A 23887-nucleotide genomic window follows, 5' to 3' on the forward strand; every position below is an offset into this window, starting at 1 on the left:
CGAATCCTTCGCTCATTAACCAAGAAATAAGTACTAAGAGACAGAATGTGCTTACTCCCCTGACATAAGGGCATATTTGGCTGTAAAACACACTGGGTCAGGAGCATCAGTTAATCAACCATCACAATGGGGAAAAAATGTGATCTCAGCGATTTTGACCGTAATTTTCACGCACAGTCTCGAGTTTACTCTAGAATGGTGTGAAAAACAGTGAGCGGCAGTTCCACGGACGCAAACGCCTTGGTGATGAGAGAGGTCAACGGAGAATGGCATGTCATGTAATTTATCCAAAGCAATTTACAGTTGACTAGACTAAGCAGGAGACAGTCCCCCCTGAACAATGTGGGGTTAAGGGCCCAATAGCTGTGCTGATCTTATAGTGGCTACACCGGGGATCGAACCAACAACCTTGCGGGACCCAGTAATGCAACTTAACCACTCTGTACAAGCAGAAAAGCATCTCAGAATGCACAACACATCGAACCTTGAGGCGGATAGGCTACAACAGCAGAAGACCACGTTGGGTTCCACTTCTGTCAGAACAGAAAGCTGATTCTGCAGTGGGCACAGGCTCACCAAAACTGGACAGTTGAAGACTGGAAAAACATAGCCTGGTCTGATAAATCTCGAGGTATACAGCCGGTAGGGTCAGAATTTGCCGCCAACAACATGCACAACCTGCCTTGTGTCAACAGTCCAGGCTGGTGGCGGTGGTGTAATGGGATGGGGAATGTGTTCTTGGCACACTCTAGGCATGTTAATACCATGTAATCATCGCTTGAATGCCACAGTCTATTTGAGTATTGCTGCCGACCATATGCATCCCTTCGTGGCCACAATCCAGCATGATAATGCACCATGTCACAAAGAAAAAGTAATCTCAAACTGGTCTCATAAACATGAGTTCAATGATCTATAGTGGCCTTCCCAGGCATGGGATCTGAATCCAGTAGAATACCTTTGGGATGTGGTAGAACGGGAGATTCGCAACATGGATGTGCAACTGACAAATCTGCAGAAATAGCGTGATGCAATCATTGTAAAATGGAACAGAATCTCAGAGGAAAGTTTTCAACATCTTGTGGAATCCATGCCACAAAGAATTGAGGCTGTTTTGAGAGCAAAGGGAGGCACTACCCAGTATTAGTATAGTGCGCCTAATAAAGTACTCAGTGAGTGTATACTACAAGAATGCAACAGGATTGGGACAGCGACAGTTTTTGGTTGTTTTAGCGCAGTACTCCAGCACATTGGATTTGAAATAAAACAATTAATAATTTAATTGGAGGGCATTTAAATCCATATTGGGTAATCCATTTAGGAATTGCATCCCCTTATAGCTATACCACCTCCTACCGTGTTCGGTTGACCAGATTTTCACTTCCTATCGCTGAGGTTCTACTGTACTTGGTTGCAAATCCTTGGCAGTCAATGACTGCCTGAAGTCTGTGACCCGTAGACATCACCAGCTGCTTGTTATCTTCAGTGGCGCTGCCCTGCCAGGCCTGTACTGCATCCATCTTCAGTTCCTGTTTGCTTTGGGCGATTTTTGCCCTCAGTCTCATCTTCAGCAAGTGAAAAGCATGTTCAATTGGATTCAGAAGGGGTGATGACTTGGCCAGTCTAGAAAATTCTACTTTTTGGCCTTGAAAAACTTGTTTGTTGCTTCGGCAGCATGTTTGGGCTCATCCTGCTGCACCAGCTTCTGCGTTTTCAGGGCAAATCCAGCGCCATGTATGCCATATATGCCCAAGCCATAGCACTGCCTCCGCCAGGTTTTGGATATGAGGCGGGGGGGAGGGGAGGTGATTTGGTTAATGAGCAGTTCCTTCCTTTCTCCACACTTTTCTCCTGATGAGGAAATTGTCCTCATGATTAGAGACAACAGCAACAGAATACAAATGCAAATTGGCAGATGTAGAATCAACTCTGGAGCTTGTGTCAGCTTTCTTGTGCGGATCACTCAATATAGATGTACAACCTCAAATGAAACACTTTAACCTCATATTCATTATTTTATTTTGAATGCAATGTGCTGGAGTACATAAAAAATAATAATATCTGTGTCACCGTCCCAATACTTTTGCATTTAACCATATACACACACACACACACACACACAAACATACAAGTGCAAGCTGATAAAAGAGGGCACAGAAGAGATTGGTACTAAAACCCTGCAAAATTTGCTTCATTAGGATTATTGAATTCTGTTGAAATTAATAAAATGATCTCCATCTCATTTCTGCATATGTCAGAGCTCGAAGCAATAACAGCTCATCCTCTAGCCTTAATTAATCCATTTGAGTACTGTATTCCTAATTAACACCGACATCATTAAACACTAAATAATTATTCCATTTATGTTAAGCCCGAATGAGATTCAAGCAGACTGTCAATGTCTTGTTTGCAGTGATCTGTTGAGTGTAAATATGACTCTTGCTCTCGATGAAGGTGTGATTCAACTTCATTTCTCCATTCTGAAACAGTTTCTCAATGAATTGGCATTTTAATCTTTACATGGAAATGAGAAAAATGAACAGGAATCACAATCCACATTAGTATGGCTGCCCAGCACACGGCGGCTTATGAAGTCACACAAACAATACTGCAGCCTTCGTAGTCACACATTGTCTGGCCAAAGTGTTACATTTTTGAAAACAATGATTAATCCTCTTCTAATCCTTTTTAATCCTCTCAAATGAACCAATCAACCAAACAATTTGAGGTAAATGTTTTTCAACTACCACACACAGAATGTTCATTTTCATAATCTAAGAGACACTGCAAGGTCAAGGTCTTCCTGAGTGGAGCAGATACACAGCCATTATGACCCACATCAATCATTTCTATGGCAACTACAGTACAATAACCTCGTTCACACTTTCATTCCTTTGCTGCTCATTCAACAGTAAGAACTCAGAGTACCTTCTAATCTTGTCCTCAGGCTGTTTTACAAGTATAAAGAAAAATTAGGAAATGAAACGATGTGCGGCACCTTTTGTAGGTCGTCATTATGAAGCTACGAACCCAGTGTATGTTTATCATTGAGACATGAAATACACTAAATAGTTGTCATTAGCTATGCCAACCGAAACACAGATTAATAAGGACTTATTTTACTAATTACATCTGAACACAGCCGTGTTTCAAGCCAAACCCAGTCTTTTGCACAATTTGGAGCACATGCAAACAGCATATAATAAGCAAACTTAAGAGGGAAACTCCATTTTTACGCACTAAAATGAGTCTACAGAAGCAAATCTTTTGGTCAAAAGGGAAATAAACAGGCTGTTGGGTGGGTCATCTGATTAAGACACTATTATACTGCAATTAAGTGGGCCACATAGTCCAGGATCGAGTCCCAATCAGGCTGGTGCCAACTGTGGCTGGTAGCCACCCAGAGTGAGGTAGAGATTTGCGAAAGACCAAACCTCATTGCTCACTAGCACCCCGTGCTTTGAAGGATGGCACATGCTTATGTGCACTCTCCCAAGTTGATAGTGGGGGTATAGGGGGCAGCCTGTAGCGTAGTGGTTAAGCTACACGACTGGGACCCGCAAGGTCGGTGGTTCAATACCCAGTGTAGCCACAATAAGATCCGCACAGCCGTTGGGCCCTTGAGCAAGGCCCTTAACCCTGCAGTGCTCCAGGGAAGGATTGTCTACTGCTTAATTTAATCAACTGTAGGTCACTCTGGATAAAAGCGTCGGCCAAATGCAAGTAAAGTAATGCAATGGGTTCCAGCAGTAAGCAGTAAACATTTGGGGGAAAAGGCACATTAAAAGAAAGATGCTGACAGGCCTGACCAATCCCCGTTCATCTTGAGGGCTAGTCCACCAACAAGCCACGGCAGACCTGTTAAATCTAAATGTACAAGAAAAATCACTCACTTGGCCAAACATCTGGACCCTAGTGCACTTTGCTATGCTTTCCTCTGGACTGCAGTAGTGCCCCCCACTGGCCTGCTCTGCACTGCGACAGTGGTACAGACAGGGAGGCACACCGGGCACACGGCGATGGGCTCATTACGCAGCGAGTTTCTCCTCCGTCCAGATTATGTCATCTCCCTGACGGGTCTCTCCGGCTCCGACAGCCTGTCTCCTGCCCGGTACCTGCACTAATGGCGGCGAGAGCAATGACAGCTGGGTCTTATGACAGGCAAGCAGGGAGCTGGGGATTTGTGGGTCCCTGCTCGAGAGACCGGAGGCAGAACGACGGTGGTATGGGCTCAGGTCAGATGGGGCTGCCTGCTGCTGTCTATTGCTCCAGAGCAGGGAGGGGAAACTGCGGCTCAAACAACCTACTCTCTAGAGCACGGCTCAGAGAAACACTGTCTTTTCTATATGCCACTAACTGCATTACATATGCTCAACTTGTTTGGGCGCAGCACAATAGTGTAAGAGACATAACACGATACAGTGCGAACCACAACATTCTTGACATCAACGCTATAATTTGCAGCGGCGAAAACACCAGTAAATCAGCATGAGTGCTTGTTTTCTCCATGTCAAATTCCCTTGGAAGTTCAACGCCAAGAACCTTTGTCATTTTGAACAAGAATGGGTTTGATTTTGCACGCAACAACAGTCATTTTCAGCTTGATGTATTTAGGATATATTCAACTTCCACATGTCAGATAGTCATACACAGTCATATTTTTTTAAAGTCAGCCCTGTGTCTATAATGGTGATCTGCTATGCCTACAGCACAAATGAGATAATTCCAGCTGAGTTCCCGTGCTATTACACTACATCCTTTTCAATTCCCATTTTCCGCCTTTCAAGTAGCCAATGACCAGTTAAACGCCTGTCTCAACTGTGAAAGGATTATTTCAGTCAGAATGAGCTATAGTTCCAAATTAGGAGAAATGTATGGATTTGAGTTTTTAATTTTCTTCTTTTTTTCTTCTATTTAAAGCAATAGCCAAAAAAAGATGAAAGAAAAAAGCTTCTCTGAAGCGGAGATTAAAGTTCTGTGTCAGTTCAGTGTCCTAGTTGCAGTATAGCTACAAACTGCGGAGTAAAACTGGGGTAAGCAGTGGAATGCTAGGGTCGGGGAAGACTAAAGCCTGGGAAGATATTGCCGTCGTTGTAAACTCTGTCGCGAGTTCCACGTACTACGGAACAGGTAAAACAAAAATGGTTTGACATTCAACTGGAAGCAAAGTTATAAAATTATAGGAGAGTCGTTGTCTGGAATTACCCAGGAGGGTGACAGCGATATGTTATCACTGTCCTGCTCCAGGCCCCAAGAAGCTGAGGACAGAAAGCACCGAAACATGGTCTGGAAATGAACAGGAACGGCATATGGATCTTATAAGTTCTGGCTCCAGTGCGTTACACAAACTCTGAGCAGCCTGAACCATTTTTATACGATCGGAACCGACTCGTGAGCCTCACCAAGAGGCTCGGTCTTTGAAGATGTGCTCTTTCCGAAGTAGGCTACGGCATGTGCCAAATCTTCTAATAAAGCAATACATGTAATTACGTGTTTTATGTAATTCATATGAACTAAATTAGGATTACCGGAATGAAACATCACCCATTTTAATGTTGAATCCTGTTGCGTCCAATATATGTATTATATGAATAATTATAATATTCAGTTGGCATACTAAAATAATTTAGCCACTCTAAATCAAAATAAAGTATGAATGAATGTAATAGTAAAAGCACAAAACAAGCTTGAAAACTGCACGCTTTCATTTCCGCACACAATATCAACAGCTGAGACCACTTGTGAAGAGCATTCGGATCCCACAAAAAACTGACATCCGAAACTTGGAGAAATCCCACATTATTTGTGTAAATGCATTTGCGAAGGATTTATGGTCAACCTCGCTGGGCTCACATTTGATAAATGAGGCCCGTTGAGTCTATTGTTGGGAAACATGTACGTCATACATGTGCAAATCAAAGCAATGGAGAAACCGTCCGGGAGGCACAATATCCCAGTAATCATCTGCATGCTCTCCTGTCTCCCCGACCTTTTCAAGTGCAGGAATCACATTTTTATTTCTTAGTCATATTAGCGTGCTGAGACAGGGGCCAGAAAAACATCATCAGCCTACAACAAAGGAGCTGACATCTTGAGAGATGTATTTGCTAGATACTATCTGCTTGCTATCTGGTATCTGGTATTCCAGATTCTCACAAAAGGAGCTGCTAACAGCTGTGTTAATTCATCTCAAGTGTCTGGCGCAAGACATTCTGCTTTACTTTGATGTAGAGATGGAAAAAATGAGAAGAAAAGAACAGACGACATAGCATTTTTCAACAAAGGACAGAGGGGGGGGCCAGCATTTTTTAGACAGCCGCTTGTCTCCGTGATGTCAAGCTTGTTTAATTCCACACTCCGAGGAGGCAGGTGCTTACATCTTTCTCCTATGAGCAGAAGTCTTTTGAAGTTGACTGTTGAGCACTGGAAATACGGGAGTGTTATTTTGGAAACAGACACAGCACCTTGATCACTTTCAGCAGCTTTCACTTGAGGACAGCATGACATTCTGAAATTTGAAATTACATTAGATTTGAAGATTTAGGTTGTTTACTTAAAATGTATCCTGCCTGCCACGCTATTTGTCTAAACTCAGGAGAAGAGCTTCTGCCAAATAAATAGCGAATCACAACTAGAAGACAAACAGGACAACCTATTGTTGAACAAAATTCCAGTTAATTGTTTTTATATAGGGTCATTTGCAGACAAAGAATTCAGGAAAATAGTTGGAAATTACAATGTCATGTGTTCTCAGACAATAATTCATATTTATATATCTGCTGTATGCTGAGTCTTCTAATCCATCTATCCTTGACTAATGGAACAGAGTGAATCATTGCTCTATCCACATATTTATTTATCACAGCGATTATTAGTGCAGAGCTCGTCTTAATATCCGCTTCAGGGAGGGAGCGAACAAGAACGGGAAACAAAACCAACATATTTCATCTTTATTTTTACATCTTTATGAACAATCATGCAGACTCAACTCCAACCAAGCAAAGTTCCTGCAATATGTCTCATCTCTTTTTAAATGAGTGCCACCCACAAAGCTATAAATCCACCGCAGGTCGGCTGTGTAAACCCAAAGGCTGTCTAAGACTCAACCGCTGTATCGTATTCCATCTAACACATGCACGCACTCCAACATACACGTGCACATATACACACACTGACACACACACACGACAAACACATGCACACGCATGCACAAACACATACATAAGCACACACATGCACACTCACTCACACACTCACACACTCACACACTCACACACTCACACACTCACACACTCACACACACTCACACACCTCTACATGCACATAAGCAGTGGCACACACACTCACACAAACACACCCAGGATCTTCACCATTTGTTCCTACAATACACAAAACAGTCTGAGAGATGCCCTTGCACCAATTCACACCTCAACCTAATCAGAGAGTGCCTTTGTTCTTTCAGTGCTGTATTCCACCACACATTTAATTGGTCAGAGAGGATTTTACTTGATTTGAAACTGTTGTTTTGCAAATGATTGGCAGTTGTGAAAGATCCGCCATGAGATGGTAATTAGATGGGACAGAATGGCACATGAGAACTGGGAAAATGCTGGGTGGGGGGCAACCTATACAAGCCACATAAGCACTAAAGAGGCCAGCAATGGTAAAGGCAAGCATTTTTATTTCTTCTTCACCTACAGAACTGGGATAATAGCATACATTTACAGTCTACCCTTGTGCATTATGATGCATCTATAGACAGTAAATTGTTATTTCTTGTACTTCTGTGTAACTAGCAATATTTTCTGGATAACACTTGAAAACATATGTAGGAAATTTGAAGAGATCGTTTTACGAGTATCACGTTCCAATGTCTTGCTAAGAGTCTGCCGATCGGAGCGTAATCCGCACCAGCTGCTGATTAATCTCCGGTTCATCCCTGGATCAGGGCAGGGGAAACACTGTCTGCAGTGCAGGGAAGGCCACAGGACTAGCGCACCTATCGGAGCTAAACCCAGAGATTAATATACTCTACTGTATCTGAGCCTGGACATTTACTGCCCTGAAATATTCAACAAACACCATGTCGTCTGCTAAACAAGCCTGCTGCCAAACGGTTCAGCAAGAGCAAACTCATATTCTCTGTCCCAATTCTCTGGATGATAATACAGGACAGTGACTGCACAAAAGGTAAAAAAAATAAGAAAGAATTGTGTCACTGGCTCGTGTCAATGACTGGGAGGAATATGGGGAACGCTGGATGACAGTTGTGTGGTGTGGTTTGTCGTGTCGTCAGCTAGTGGACATGTCACATACCTCTGCTTGTTCTGTGGCAGGGCCTTGGAGTCGACAGCAAACATTTTGGACACAAACACAATGACTGGAGCAGACTCGTCATTCTTACATTCCAGAAAGGCTAAAGAAAAAAAAACAGAAACACAGCGCTCAAAACACGAACTCCCTTAAATGAAAACATTTCATTCCTGACTTCATGAAACAGACGTGACAGGCCTCAATAGGATTCAGAGAACGTTAATTTCTAACACCAGAGAAAAGCACACAAACCTACTAAAGTAACTTTGGAAATGGCAATACACAGAAGAATATATCATTTTTTCCTGAGAAAGAATAAAACTTCCTACTCAAAATGTGCCAATCTGGCAACTGATCATAACCAATTCGGGGAAAGTTCCAGATTGAACCTGGCTTCCATTTCAGGAACAGCTTGCAGAAATGAGATATCTTGCGTGAGTTTAGAACTGGCAAACTGGGAAAAAGTGGGTAATATCACTTTCTGTGGCCAGCTACTTAAACCTCCTCAAAGCCGAATTTCACAAGACAGCAGGAACTTGCGGCAAAGCTTATAAAGTAGCGCGTCTGAAAGGGACATGATTTCTCTAGTAAAGACAGAAGTTGATATGACTGCAACAAAATGCGTTTTTCCTCACCTACTGACCTAACTCCACAATGAAACAAGCAGCACCCAACAGGGAAGGAGACATTGACTGACGGCTCTGATCACACTCAAACCTGCACAGCTACTCCTCCTGACAGCGGTGGATGGGGGAGTCCGCTGCAGATAAATCTGCTCCATCGCGATAGTGACACGCCAAACATTTGAGCTTTGAGGAATGAGGAACAGGTGACATGAGGGAACTTCAAAGGCATCATTCACTCACCGGTTTTCAGCTCCTGTGTTTTTTCTGGAAGGGACTCGAACCTCCTCACACCAGCGCACATAAGTTTCTCCACCCTCTCGGCCTCCATGTCCAGTGGACTGGGCAGTTTGAAGCACACCATCGCTATTGCATATAGTTAAAGAGGCACAGCTAACATCAGCATGCACAAACACATTCTGCCATATAGCAGCAAAGGAGAGTGGGAAAGGCTGGTTGCAACAAATTACATTACATTTTATTTCGCAGACACTTTTATCCAAAGCGACGTACAAAGCAGTGCACATCAAGGTCATAGAACAAATACAGGTCAGATAAGGTACGATTCCTATATGACTGGTTGTCAGGCCATGCACATAAGTCCAGTACACAAGGTAGACAGGCCAAGTCGGTAACTACCAGACCGAGACATCTACAACTTCAGGAACTACAGTACCGAGACAAATACAAATTCAAAATCCTAGATTAATGTACAAAATATAAGAGGCCAAAGATAGAGACAGAGGAAAAACAAGTGATAATAGATTAGGCAACTCTATCCATAAAATCAGTTACCCTGTCCAAAAAAAATAATTTTATTTGGCAAAACATTTTTCGGAGAAACCTGGTGAGAGCATTAGTAAGCAGAAGCTCAGCAGGGGGCAGCAGTCAGGCCAGCAGAGTGTGAAGGATACTGAGCACGGCGTGGGACACGGGGAGCCACTGACTGCAGATGGCGCTCAGGAGCACTTTGGGGTCAGAGTGTCGTGTGTCTCTGGAGGCCACCTTCAGGCCAAGAGACGCCACCATCTTCTCCACTTTCTCTTTGTCCCTGATCAGAGAATCCAGGTAAATAAACAGTCAATCAGCTACATGCGTCAACCAAGTAGGTAAGTAGAATAGCAGAAACAGTTTTGTGGAATTTAAAATCATCTTATGTTTTTAGGGATTCAACACATCTGTTTAATTCCTCGTTTCAAATATGGCACTCAGGTTGATGACTAAGAGTACCACTTTCCGACTTGCAAATTTGTTACAAGAGATCCTTCACACCATCAACAATTTCCTTGATAACATGGAGCACATTAAAAGGCTTGAAAGGAGAAACTTGTGCTTTAATTTCAAGAGAGCACAGGCAAACACGTGATGCCAGACTGGCAGTGACATCAGCCTACTAAACACCTGACAAAAAGTACTAACACTATCCTGATAAAAAAAAGCACGAAAACAACATCCTGAAAAACTGTTCAGCCAATATAACTCTCAGCTCAATATAATTGCAATTACAGTTTTAGCTAACAAATGCATTTTTCACACATGGGTAGTACGGCACCTTTGTGATACAGACAGCTGAACATGAACATAACTGAACAAAACCATGCTTCTATCCAAAAGAACTGCCTGGACTTTTTTCAGATTTAACTTTCCAAACTCTGGGTAACCTACAATTTATGATGAACTTCTGCAGTCTCACTTCCAACGATATTAAGTACATAAATACTATTTTTGGGTCAATGAACAGTGTCTGAGTAATAATTTGTATTTATTTAATTTTTTTATTAACTGTATGTTTTAACATTTCTGCATTACCTTCGGATTACGACAGCTTCATATAAATTCCAGATATTGTCAAGGACAAGTTGAACAAACAATGGCTTCTTCCCTTTGGCCTAAAGAGAAAAAGAACAGTCAAGTCAGAAACAAAGACGGAAAAAATATATAAAATGCTAATGTGGACACTGGAATAATGTCGCTCACTAGCTCTGAAAGGAAAGGGGGAAATGTGAATCAGATCAGGCTTATTGTGGAGCCCACAGGTGCAGCTGTCTCATGGGCTTACAAGTGTAACAACTGACCATACCATTGCCTGGGCAGGCAGGGTAACCCTCATCTCACTGCTTGCTATCAACTCCCTGAAATCTGTGACTGTCAACTGCCTCAGCTTTCCGTCCGCCTATGCAACAGCTTGCTTGCTCAGATGGGGGATTATGGGGTAAAATAAGTGGTTGGCTGACTGCCTACCTTCTGGAAGACACATGCGCTTCCTAAACTGTGCCCAACTCAATTCACACAAAATACTGAACTGGAGCGAAACACTGGTACAGGGTTTTCCATTAATGTTTATAGCAAAATTAGGCATGCCTATGTATTACCAAAAAATATATATATTCTTGCAAAGACACCGTTCTCTGCCACAGGGCAGGGCTAGACATAAGGTACTTTGTCCTTATAAGTCGTTCCTAAGAATGGACTTTCTGCTGTCCCACAACAACTGGTGAGAAAGGGCTGAAATGGTTTTCAAATTGATGTGACAGAAGAGAGGTCATTCAGACTGCATACCCAAAAGAGTGGAATATCCAGGTCAAACCAGTCAAACCAGGAATGATCGATTACTCTGGGAATCTCAGCATCTGATGGGACGTTCGCTCACCCAGAAGTGAACGCAAACAAGAGTAAAGACAGAGTACTTTTTCTCCAAGAGGTTTCCCCCCCCCTAAACGCATAAACTCAATGTCCCTGGAAAACCTCCCAGCATTCTTTCTGGATTGAGTGTGTGAATGGCCTCCATACATGCCCATTCTGTGTTATCCCCCTTCAGCAATTCACCAGAAACTGGAAGCCTGCTTGTTATGCTGATCCGTGAACTCCGCAAATCTTCACTCTCGTGAATGACAGTGCTTCAAACTGTCAGGAAATATCTGCCATTTCCTGGGAGTTTGATACAGACATGGAGAGTCCTCTCTGCAGTCATCTGCATAAATAACCGAGCCAGATAGCCAAAGGCTCGCCGTTAATGTTACAAGAAGGTCAAAGCACCACTCCACTTATGTGTAAAACTCCACTCACTCTGCTAAATGGGGAGATTTTAGTGCGTTAAAGTGGAGTCCATTACCAAAGCAAAGCCTTCCCTCTTGCATGTATTAATGTAATAAGTGCCACTTGAAAGGGGGGTGCTGCAGAACGACAGATCGCCGCTGTCCAAACACTTCTGTGGCACTTCTGTTTCACTGCAAGCCTGCTGCCCAAGGCAGTTCCAACAGCACCAGTCCATCTGTAGTATACTACTGCTCCATACTGCCACTATTTACATACTGCCAATTAAAGACTGAAACCGGAATGGTATATAGTTAAGATTTAAGTTGATATACAGCATTGATTGGATGGAAACTGCCCAGGAAGCGTACAAACGGCTCGAAGCCAGTAACCTTTGTCTGCTGAAATGTAATTGGTTATACCAGCTAAGAATATATGACTGAGACAATTTATTTTAGCAACTTATCACAGGTTGAGGGCAGAGAGAATTGAAGGCAGATGAAGTTGGTGTCGTACTGCTCGGTTAGTGACCTGTGCTAATAATCTACTTGCTCTAGATCTCCCCATTCTGTGGTATAATCCTATTTTTGGCCGACAAACCCAAAAATGGGGACATCTTAATTTTGCTATATAAATTCCTGTTTCTTTAATAATGATGCTTGAAATTGGCATTGTGGGGGTGGTTTTATGTTGTAGTTAAGTGACAGTGGAAGGCTAATTTGGCATGGTCAGATATTGTTATAGCATTTACAATTTTGGGAGGTAATAGGTCACTGACTAAGAAATAATCAATATGTGATGAGGATTTATACTCTGTGGATATATACTCTATTGCATGGGTTATGTATTCGCCAAACATTTATGCACAGTGGAAAGGTCTTTTAATATGGGTAAGGACCCTTTTATATGATTGCTTTGGATATTCAGCACCACTTCCCACTTAAAAGCAGCATGTCTGATGCTACTTTTCTTGTAATTCTACATGAGTAAATGTGTTCAGCAGAAAGCTTAGTAGCCTAATAGGAATCCGTTTTGTAACATAACATCTGAGACAGTAGTAAAAACAAAAGCACAGTTAAAAAAATAAAAAAATGATTACGAAAATAAATGGCAACAGCACTCAAGAGTGACATGCATTTGCCAAATAATGCTACTGGGATGCAATCAGCAAATATCCACAAAATCAAAGTTTTTAACTGTTTTAATGCTTGAAATATATTATTTTCCTTCCTCCATTATACTTGTATTATAAGAGTATGAGCTTATATGTTTAGCTGAGGTATAAAGTTGACACAATGACCTGCAAACAGAGATCATCCAGCACACAGCCATGTAAACTATCCAGACAAGTGCTGGCCTGATTACCTGAGCACCCTTCATGATCTTCTTTGCCTTGGCATTGAGGTAAAAATCTCCCCACAGTGTCTTCAGCAAAACCTCAGACCTGATCCCCATTTTCTGACAGTACATCTGTGCAAACTGTTGGATTCTGAAATAAAGAGCAAGTCTGTTAAGATCAACACAGCAAATGCAACTTAGACACTTTCCCCTTGTTTTTGGCAGCAGGCATTTTCCCTTCACATTATTTGGTTTGACTGGGTTGCTTTGCCCATTTAAACCTTTCCAGATGTCTTTGTTATTTTTAAGAATATTTTGACTTTATTTGAAATGATCATGTTTTTGTTTAGAATGAACAGTACACATGGTTACTTCTGAATCATCATACTTATAATCTAACCAGACCTTCAGTAAACATGCATCGTTATCTGCAGAGACACTTCAAACATGAATGACATGCCATTCATTCCCTTCTTTCAAATGTTCATACAAGTTGAGCTGGACTCTCACTTGTGAATCTTCTGAATCTGTTTCAGAGAGAAAAAAAGAATCTGCAGTTTCAATGTTTTTGCCCTTGACAGTGCACATCCTCTAGTAACAGCCGTTTGGCATAGATATATAAAGCTACATGGTCTGCGCTGTGGGACATGGTCCGTACTGTGAGGAAATTGTCTGTACTGTAAGGAAATTGTCTGTACTGTGGGAAATGGTCTGTACTGTGAGGAAAGGGTCTGTACTGTGGTGAAATGGTCTGCACTGTGGGAAATGATTTGTACCGTGGTGAAATGATCTGTACTGTGGTGAAATGATCTGTACTGTGGTGAAATGATCTGTACTGTGGTGAAATGGTCTGTACTGTGGTGAAATGATCTGTACTGTGGTGAAATGATCTGTACTGTGGTGAAATGGTCTGTACCGTGGGAAATGATCTGTACTGTGGTGAAATGGTCTGTACCGTGGGAAATGATCTGTACTGTGGTGAAATGGTCTGTACCGTGGGAAATGATCTGTACTGTGGTGAAAGGGTCTGTACTGTGGTGAAATGGTCTGTACTGTAGGAAATGGTGTACTTTGGGAAATGGTCTGTACCATAGGAAATGGTTTGTAAATGGTCTGTACTGTGAGGAAAGGGTCTGTACTGTGGTGAAATGGTCTGTACCGTGGGAAATGGTCTATACAATGGGAAATGGTCTGTAAATGGTCTGTACTGTGGGAAAGGGTCTGTACTGTGGTGAAATGGTATTTCACCTGTGGCTCCTGGTGCTGTACAGGCCACAGCTCTCACGTCTCTTGGATAGGTCATTATGCAACAGCACTATCGTCCAGCTTTCTTTTCAAGTACCCAAATTACTTATTAGCAGTCTGAAATTAAATATTATCTTCATGCAAATTGACTAGTTTGGGTGATCCGTTTGCACATCCTATTCACAACATGCCTGGCAAATGATGTTTTTTTTCCCCAAACCTGCTTTGTGCTTCCTTTTAAAGATAAATCAACAGAAACGCAGTTGGAAAGTAATGAAGATGTTTTGCTTAATTAGCACAACACAGAATCAGGTGAGAAGCTAGAATCGAATACTGAACTAAAAAATAAATAAATTCTACATCAAACAATATAGAGGCAGTCTTGGAGTATATAAGTACAAAGATTTGTCATCATTGAGATTGTCATCTTTTTTTCAAGGGGGCCCTGGCAAAAACAGCAGAATACACCAATACAAATACACAACATAACATCACACATTACACAACAATGACAGTCAATCAAACCCTTAAGAATGAGTTTGCCACACATTAAATGTAGTTTGCCATAAATGAAAACGGGTACACTCCCCAGTTACTGTTCTATGAATTACACCTTTAAACCTTGCAAATGGTAGCAGGTCCAATATTCTCTGTTCCTGTAACATGTTCCCACACCAAGGAGCACAATAACTCCCTTATCAAGATCTGAACATGAATGGGGTTCTTTAAAACAGCTTGTTGTTACGTTTTGCAACATTCAGCAAAACATATAACTCCTTTCCTATAAGGACTTTCTAGATTATGAAGTAGCGATGAATAGATCTGAACTGACTTAAGTTAGTCAAGCCCAATGATATAAAAGACTGTTAGGTTCCCAATTGTTGCTGTTGGAAATAACAGACCCACCAGTAACGAAAGGCAATGCACCATGATACATGTACCCAGAGCATATAATGCTGCAGAAGAGCCATTCGTATGAATACATATGTCATATATATCCTGTACCCAACCCTCTGGCTAATACTGGCTCTATCTCAGATTGCCCTTCTCTATGCCTTCATCTTTCATCAGTACCTTAAATATACAGTGTACACACAGGTATGTGGGATTATTGGACAGAAGACACCAGGGATTTTCCAAGTTATTATGCCACTTCCCCTGAATCACTCCTCAGAAGAAAGTGTAATAAATAAAGCTCAAAATACTTTTCTGCTGGAAGAACAATTTATACTTGAACTATGGTCAAGTTTTAAGCCTCTATCTTGTGAAGCAAGTAGCTGTTCTAACAGCAAGCCACATATCCTTAGCTTGCTGAGAATAGCTGACGGTCTACAGAGCACAAAACTGTCCACGCTGCTCATTGTGCAGGAATCAGAACCCCCACCAGGCTCCACTCAGCTCATACATGCAGTTAACATGTATGGTGCTCAGTGGGTTGTCATCACATAAGACCCACTGCTGTTACCTAGATACTCCAGACACCTGCATGAACACAAGGCATTTCTGTACGGCTTTCTCTCTGTCTGCATTTTTTTTTCTGCAGGCAATCTGCTAATCATCTCCACCTGCTCTAATATTCCATGCATGCCAAACCCTTTTCCCTCTGCCAGCATCACCCCTTCCCACAGGCCGGGTCTGGTGCAAGATCAAAGGGAATATTATGCAGTTTAAGGTTTTCTTCAGACTTATTATTGTTTCTATGAGGATTCAAATCAGAGCAAAAGTCAAATCGGAACAGCATGTGTTGAATACTTGCATAATTGGGAGAAATTATGAAAAAAAAAAACATTTTTTCTTAGCTTTATAAAACATTTCAACTATTTTCCCCACAGAGAGTCACTTGGTCACAAGTTGTCCTTTTTGGAGAAAATGTATTAAAAAAGAAAGCTTATTCATGATTAATTCCTCCTGCACAGAAAACATGCCAACAGGTTGTAGGTTACGCAAGAGGTTCAATTTGGGAAATAGCCTCAAGACTAAATTAAATGGCATAGAAGCGTTTTTGGGAAATTTCAGTTTAAATACTTAGACTAAGGCCCCACCTTGTGGACATTTAAAAAATAACAAGCTCCTGAGTTTGAATGGACAAGACTGAATTGGAAGGGAGAAATTTAATGCAAAAAATAAAAAATAAAATACCTGAAGCCCCATCCATCAATGGCACTGGCAAAGACCACATTGCCTTGGTCAGGTGAGAAATACAGGTGAGAATCATCAGTCTCCTCCAGACCAGCACTCCAGTCATAAATCTGCTCCCCACTGCTGCCCTCACTGGTCCCCTGCGTCTCAGTGTCCTTCTCTGCCCGTTCCTCCAAAACTTTGGAGGTAAAGAGAGAAGCTGTCACTGCATTCACCTGGAAAAAAAAGAAGAAGAAAAGGATTTTGTCACTGTGTTATCAGTCGGCGTCAGTTATGGATGCACCGGACTGGAAACAACCAGGGGAAACTCACCTGTTCAAGTATTTTCTTAAGATGCTTATAGGCCTCTTGTGGAGTAAGTTTCAGTTCGACAATTAATCGGTCTATTTTGTTGATCACCAACACTGGCCGGATGTTTTCAATCCATGCTTGTCGTAATACTGCTTGCGTCTACAATAAAGCAGACAATTCGACATGGTATTGGTTCATTAGGCAGACCATTTTGACGAAAAATTCTATTCGGTTAAACTATTGTCTTTACTACATTGCTCACCACTTCCTGAAAAAGTACTATCTTAAAAATGAAAACAGAGCATTTAAATCTTTTTTTACCATGAACATAAATATAGCCAATTTATAAGAAAAGGGCACACGCCTGCATTATTTAAGAATCTCAAGAGAGTAACCTGGTTAAATAAATCAAAAAGAAAAAATCATATAATGTGATACCTGAGGACAAACTCCTTCCACTGAATCCACAATAATAATGGCCCCGTCACATAACCGAACTGCAGTAGAGACTTCAGAGGAGAAGTCCACATGACCAGGAGAATCGATCAGATTGATGAGGTAGTCATTTCCACCTGAGAATAAATAGGCAAACTTCCATCAATACGTCTATATGTATGTTCCTATAGACATGCCTTCTATAGGACCATCCACAAGCATGTCAATATGCACAATCGCACATCCACAAAATACCAACTTTACATTTGCATTCAAGTATATGACAATCTGACTTACCAGTAGCATAATGCAATGATATTGCACTAGACTTCATTGTTATTCCTCTTATCTGTTCATCCTCTCTGCTGTCCAGATACCTCAACTATGATCAGAAAAACAGGTTATAACATGGTACAGTACAACACGGATAAGTGTGTGGTAATGGTGGTGACATAATAACGACTGGCAGTGATCTTTGAAAATACTAACCTTTCCTACTAATCGATTTGATATAATACCATTGCTGGCAACCAAGCAATCTGCAAGGGTGGTTTTACCTGAAAAATGCAACACAAAAACAAATTAAAACTTTTTATTTTATTCAATTTTTAATAGATTTTTTTATTTATTATTACGTTGAACAATATTTTAACAGCTTGTAGAGTTAAGTTCTACAAGCTGCTTTGGAGTTCATTTGAATTGCATTCCCTTACTTATGAACGTCCAAAAGCAGCCACTTTAAAGCCGGCAAATCGAAAGAAACTTCTGTAAGTATTTAAACGAACTACAGTCGCACACAGAAATCATCTGGTTTACATTTAAGAATACATAAATGACTAATTGATTCTGTGCCGTTTGCAAAGCTAACGCCAACATCAGTAACGTTAAATAACATGAAAGTACACATAACTGGGTGACTTACCATGATCCACATGAGCTAAAATGCATAGATTCCGTATATTTGATGTGTTTTGCTGTAGAGCAATAATTTTATCTAAACTTGTGTGCACCATGCTTGATTACCTGGGAATGAAGGTTAATACATTTCAGTTTAATCGGCGAATACAAATATTAATAAATAAATAAAAGACATAATAAACGTCGTAGGGTTTGTGGTTAGCTAACTTAAAGCAACGAACCGGCTTCCCACCAGCTTGGCTAACATTGGCCAACTAGCATAACAAGAAAGTTAGCACACTAGCTAACTTAACTGGTAACAATCAAACATAACGTTAAGTTGGAGACTTGTCGCTGAAATTAGTAGCCATCTAACATTTCGTTTAATAGGATGTAAGACAGCCGCCAAATGTTTAGATTACGTTAGCTTGCTATTAGGTAAGCTTTAGGAAAGAAAAACAAGCCAGCATGTCAACTAACTATCTAACTTTCTTCAGCTAGCTACATACTAGTAATGTTAATTAAAAACAAGTGCTTACAGTGTTATCTAGTTCAGTAACCACAGTAATTATTGGCAGTACTGTACATTTGCAATGGTGCTTCAATAAATAACGGCTTAATAAATGAAAGATTTCACATGGAATAACAAACCTCACGTTTCTCCTTTATCCCGGAAGTGAGTTGCGGTGTGTGCACTTTGCCCTCTGACTCACGTAGAAACGTCGTTACTATGACGCCTCCTGGTTGTCTCGGAAACTCTTTGCTTCCTTAGAAACATTTCTGTTTCTATCTATCGGTGGCAGTGAATTGAGAAATGTGTGCGTAGCAAAGCTGGAAGGCACAAACAACCGCAGAAATATAGCCTAAAACGTTGTTACACTTTTCTTCAACTGGAGAATATGAAGCGGTTATGCATTTGTGAAATCTGTAACTGTGGGTAAGAATGAACTGTTTCGTCTCGGATGCTTGTTAGTAACTGTTAGTCTATAAGGATAATGAAGAAAAGTCTGTAGCGAGAAACTACCTATAGCTACATTTGCTAGCTAATTATCTTAAAGCAATAACATTAGCTATACATGTATACTATTCATAGTGAAAATACCTTTGATAAGATGGAATGAAAATAAATTTGGCTCACTTTTTTTTTTTAATGCATATTTTAATATCATTGTCAATGTTAATACAGCTAAGTTAACTATCTAAGTTAGCTACTTTCACCAAGCTAAGACATTTGCTTGAGAAATATCTGCTAACCACAGGTTCCGGAGGTTTCACTCAGTAGCTACAAGTGTATTGGTTTGGCGAGGTAATGAGTTTCTCCACGGGTATGTCTACTATCTACTTTCTAGGACAGCATGAAGATAGGATTGCTTTGTTAAGATTATAAATTGCTTTCTGTGCACTGGTCTCGTCGGCACATGAAAAGCATTGTCCACATCTAGCTAACGTAGTTAACGTTAACTTACATTGTAACATTAACATTAATTGGTAATATTGCTACTTTGATAATACTGTACAAAGACTAGGTGCGTGAGTTAATTCCTTGAAAGGCAGTAAATATCTGTAAAACTGCAAAACATGAAATTTTTTCAGACGCCACCGCTGTGCACATGCTCCCACTGCACTGTACGGAAAAGACAATGCCGTCTGTGCGCTGACAGAGTACAAGGAGAAGTACCCCACATATGACGGTTATAATGCCCCCGCCAGCCTGAAGCCCAGGAATGAGTTTCAGAAGGACCAGGGAAGGATGGATGGCACCACAACTTTCAAGTAACGTATCATTAGAATGAGTAGACATTCACTTCATTACGGGCACTTTATAAAGTGTTAAAATATAATTATAATGAAGATGGCATGGTTTAACTGAATAATACTAATAAACATGGATTAAATTTGAATAAGGCCATCTTCAAGATTGTCTGACTGAAATGGATACATACTTTTTCCAGGTCTGACTATATTCCTTATGAAGTGTCCCGTCGGCCTGGCAGACAGCAGGCAGAATATAGACGCCGCAGTGGAGAGATTGACCTTGACACAACTTACAAACTGGACTTCAACCCGTATGAAGTACAACCATTTCACCCTGTGAGACCCAAAGAAAGATCGCACTCAAAAGGAGGGAAGCTGGATACCGTGCCAACTTACAAAGGTGATGATATCGAGCCTTCTGTGTTTATGTATCTGCTTACTCACTCACTGGCTTTCTATTATACGTCTGACAGGGCTGCCGCTTATTCCACAAAGTGGGACAGAGGAGTTAGCTGGCTAACCTTTGAAAATATGTTAACTTGAATGATATCTGATTGAGAGGAAAGCCTGAGTTATTTCAAATTTTCTCGAACGTTACCCAGCTAACATTTAGAATTCCAACAACAAAATTAACCCCAGAATAACTTATTTTCCTTCTTTAAAGAGGATTTTCGACCATGGGAGATCAGTAAGAGGGAGCTGACCAAACCAGAATTTACATACCAACCTCCTTCTGCAAAGTTTGGAAATGCAACGACGTTCCAGGATGATTTCGCCGCAAGAGGCCTGGTCCCGCGAGAGAGCTTCAAACCTCCCAACGTGGCCAAGCAGTCTGACACCCCATTCGAAAGCCTGACCAGCAACCGCATCTCCTTCATAGCCCACCCTCTGGAGGCCAGATTCGTCAAGGCCAAGGAGGAGTACAAGCCCAGCAGCCAGCCCTTCCAGGACCACACCACCCACCGCAATGATTTCCAGGGGCTCCCCGGGCAGCTGCCCAAGAGCTGCAAGCCCGATATGGCCATGGTGGCGTCCGACGCGCGCTTCAGCGAGAGCACCGAGTTCCGCGACAGCTTCCAGCAGTGGCCCGTGTCCCTGCCCCAGTTTCGGCAGCCGGCGGAGTACGTGGGCCCCAGCGTGCCCATGGACCTCAGCACCACCAACCAGGGCGACTTCATCAAGCACAGCGTGCAGCCCTTCGTCTCGGTGAAGCCCCTGCCGCGGCCCACAAATTCCTCCGCCCGCTTCCAAGGCAACACCACCATGAGGGACGACTTCAAGGCCTGGGCGGCGGGGAGGCAGGAGATGATCAAGAGGCCGCAGGAGATGAGGAAGGCCAGTGGGAAGATCGAAGACCTGACCACGTTCAAGGCCCACTTCACCCAGCACGCCATCCTCCCCCCGACCAGCTGCAAGCCCGCCAACGCGCCCATGAAATCCGAAGTGCCGTTCGACGACGGAACCATGTATCGCAACGAGTTTACTGCAAAGAAAATCATTACGTGCCCTGCGAGCTTCGATTCCCCGCCCGGTTACATCTTTGACAACAACGATGAGAGAGGCCACAAGTTCTTCCGCAAGCTGTCGTCTCAAGACCAGAACAAAATGGCGGTGTCCTCCGGGATCCATACTCCAAAGGAAGTGGCTGTGGTGTCATAAACTTTAATCATGTTTAAGGGCTAGCAAACACGCCTTTTTTTTCCCATTTGGATACTGACCATATTTCTGTTGTTGTCTGAGCTTAAAGTTGTATAGTCAGCAATAGAATTCCAAATATCAAATTACTAGACCCTAGAGAAATATTCTTAGACATAAATGTGCACAAAAATCTAAAAATCATTTTCACTACACTAATTGTTATTTAGAATAATGCAGCAAATATTAGTCATTCATTCCCTCTGATCTCATGTGGTATCAGAATAAAAGTAATACTATAAAGAATATAATATATAATACTTTAATAATATAAGGCTTTCTTACTTTCAGTGAATCTTTGTGCAAAATTATCTTAAAAATGACTTTAAAAGAGCAGTCACATTTATTCTGCATAATGCAATGCATTATAAATAGTGTAAAATTCTACTTTGATAATAATGTAATTTATTAGATCAATACATGTAAATCTTTTCAAAAATTTGTGTGTGAAAACTGTGCATGTGAAGTGTATCAATGATGCATGTGCAGCACAAATATATTGATCACAAAACCAAATGATACGATTGTCTTTATTTTCTTAGTACTGGTTCCTATAGCACTTTAATATACTTTTATGTTGTCCCAGCATTTTGTTTCAGCATTTTATTGATCTTTTCACATCCTGTATCTATTTCCACACTCAAAACATGTAACAGTAAATATCAGTAGATACGGTGAAATGTTGAGTTTAAGTATACATTCCATTGCTTTGTATGTCTTCATAACAGTTATGGTTTGAGAAGAAATTTTCTATAATACTTCCCAACTGCATGCATATGAAACCAAAAGGTAAGAGATGAAACACATTGACAAATCATGTTAACAAGTGCTAATGCAGGGTTAATCTTCAAATCTTAAATACAGTATAAAGACAAGTAAAACAGTAACTTTGGTGGTAAGAAAATAAAGTCCCAAAAATCTACACTCAATGTACAATATTGCACTTTAAACATAATATATACAGAACATTTTACAATACACTACATTAATATAAAAAAGTTTTAAATGAGACCCTTTGTTAGAATTCAGGAAGAAAAATGCATGCACAGATGCATGGCATTGCAGTGTTTTTGTACCATACTGTAGACTGCTTTAGCTTCACTCGCTATGCTGAATATAATTCAATTAAAGTTATAATTGGCTTCCTTTCTGAAGCCAAATATAACTAACACTGATAAGATTCCAATTAGGTGTACTCAACTGTCCAGCTGTTTCTGCTACTTGCAAACATTTTAGCGCTGCAATTAATATTTACTAATGACTCATTTTGAACAAGGGTATGCATTGCATGTAGCTGTAGTGTGTAGTGTGTTCAAGGGAGTAACTGAAACATTAACTTTTTCAACCACAAGGCACAATTCTCAACAGACAAGATCATCTCACTCCATAAACAACCCACATCCCTAGCACAACTGTGATGTAATTGTTCTTAGCAGACATGAAGTCAGCTAATGTCCGTAAAAATATAGTATGTTCTGTTATCTGTTTAGGTACGACTTTGGGCTAAATCACATATTAGCACATAGCAACTGTGCAAGGTATCCGCCAATTCTACATCAGGACCAATCAGGGCCTGTAACATTCTCCTAATACTCAAATAGTTATATTTTTACCGATATAATTAATTATCATGCCTTCACACATGTGAATGGTCATAAATAAATGGCTCTACCCTTTAGTCTGAATCCAGAGCAATATACAGTCAGTGAGCAGTTTATTAGGTAGACCTGTGCACCAGCTTGTTAATGTTAATGTGGCAGCAACTAAATGCATAAAAGCATGTAGACGTAGGTCAAGAGGTTCAGCTGTTTTTCAGACAAAATATCAGAATAGGGAATAAATGTGATCTAAGTGACTTTGACCATGAAATGACTATTGGTGCTAGACAGGATGCTTTGAGTATCTCAGAAACTGCTGATCTCCTGGGATGTTCACGCGCAACAGTCTCTAGAGCAGTGGTTCTTAACCTGGGTTCGATCGAACCCCAGGGGTTCGTTGAGACAGTCTCAGGGGTTCGGCAGGGGTCATAACATATATACCTATGTTTTGAAGAAATCATATTTTATTTTTCAAATTACGAAGGGTTCGGTGAATGCACTGATGAAGCTTGCAGGGTTCAGCAC

The 23887-nt window shown here is 41.2% G+C and overlaps 2 protein-coding genes across 4 annotated transcripts in view; one reads left to right on the plus strand and one right to left on the minus strand.

Moving 5' to 3' along the window:
* Nucleotides 1-19057, minus strand: part of efl1 (elongation factor like GTPase 1) — a 78918-nt gene extending 59861 nt beyond the window's left edge. The window contains exons 1-12 of one of the 3 annotated variants that reach the window (XM_061245089.1): nt 18966-19057; nt 18340-18440; nt 17907-17974; nt 17715-17799; nt 17421-17554; nt 17004-17141; nt 16692-16906; nt 13335-13458; nt 10746-10825; nt 9851-9987; nt 9180-9302; nt 8317-8416 (exon numbers count right to left, since the gene is read on the minus strand). In XM_061245089.1, the coding sequence (XP_061101073.1) occupies nt 8317-8416; nt 9180-9302; nt 9851-9987; nt 10746-10825; nt 13335-13458; nt 16692-16906; nt 17004-17141; nt 17421-17554; nt 17715-17799; nt 17907-17974; nt 18340-18430 (1295 nt within the window). In that variant the 5' untranslated portion in view covers nt 18431-18440; nt 18966-19057. Of the gene's footprint in view, nt 1-8316; nt 8417-9179; nt 9303-9850; nt 9988-10745; nt 10826-13334; nt 13459-16691; nt 16907-17003; nt 17142-17420; nt 17555-17714; nt 17800-17906; nt 17975-18339; nt 18441-18853 lie in introns of all 3 variants that reach the window. The other 2 variants (XM_061245091.1, XM_061245090.1) reach the window with 2 other exon arrangements.
* Nucleotides 19058-19114: 57 nt separating this feature from the next.
* Nucleotides 19115-22245, plus strand: saxo2 (stabilizer of axonemal microtubules 2). The gene is made up of 4 exons (XM_061246772.1): nt 19115-19251; nt 19908-20087; nt 20267-20469; nt 20734-22245. The coding sequence occupies exons 1-4, from the start codon at nt 19214-19216 to the stop codon at nt 21726-21728; spliced, it is 1416 nt and encodes a 471-aa protein (XP_061102756.1). The 5' UTR covers nt 19115-19213; the 3' UTR covers nt 21729-22245.
* The last annotated feature ends 1642 nt before the right edge of the window (nt 22246-23887 follow it).

This window comes from Conger conger, chromosome 6 (genome assembly GCF_963514075.1).
Source record: "Conger conger chromosome 6, fConCon1.1, whole genome shotgun sequence".
Lineage (NCBI taxonomy): Eukaryota > Metazoa > Chordata > Actinopteri > Anguilliformes > Congridae > Conger > Conger conger.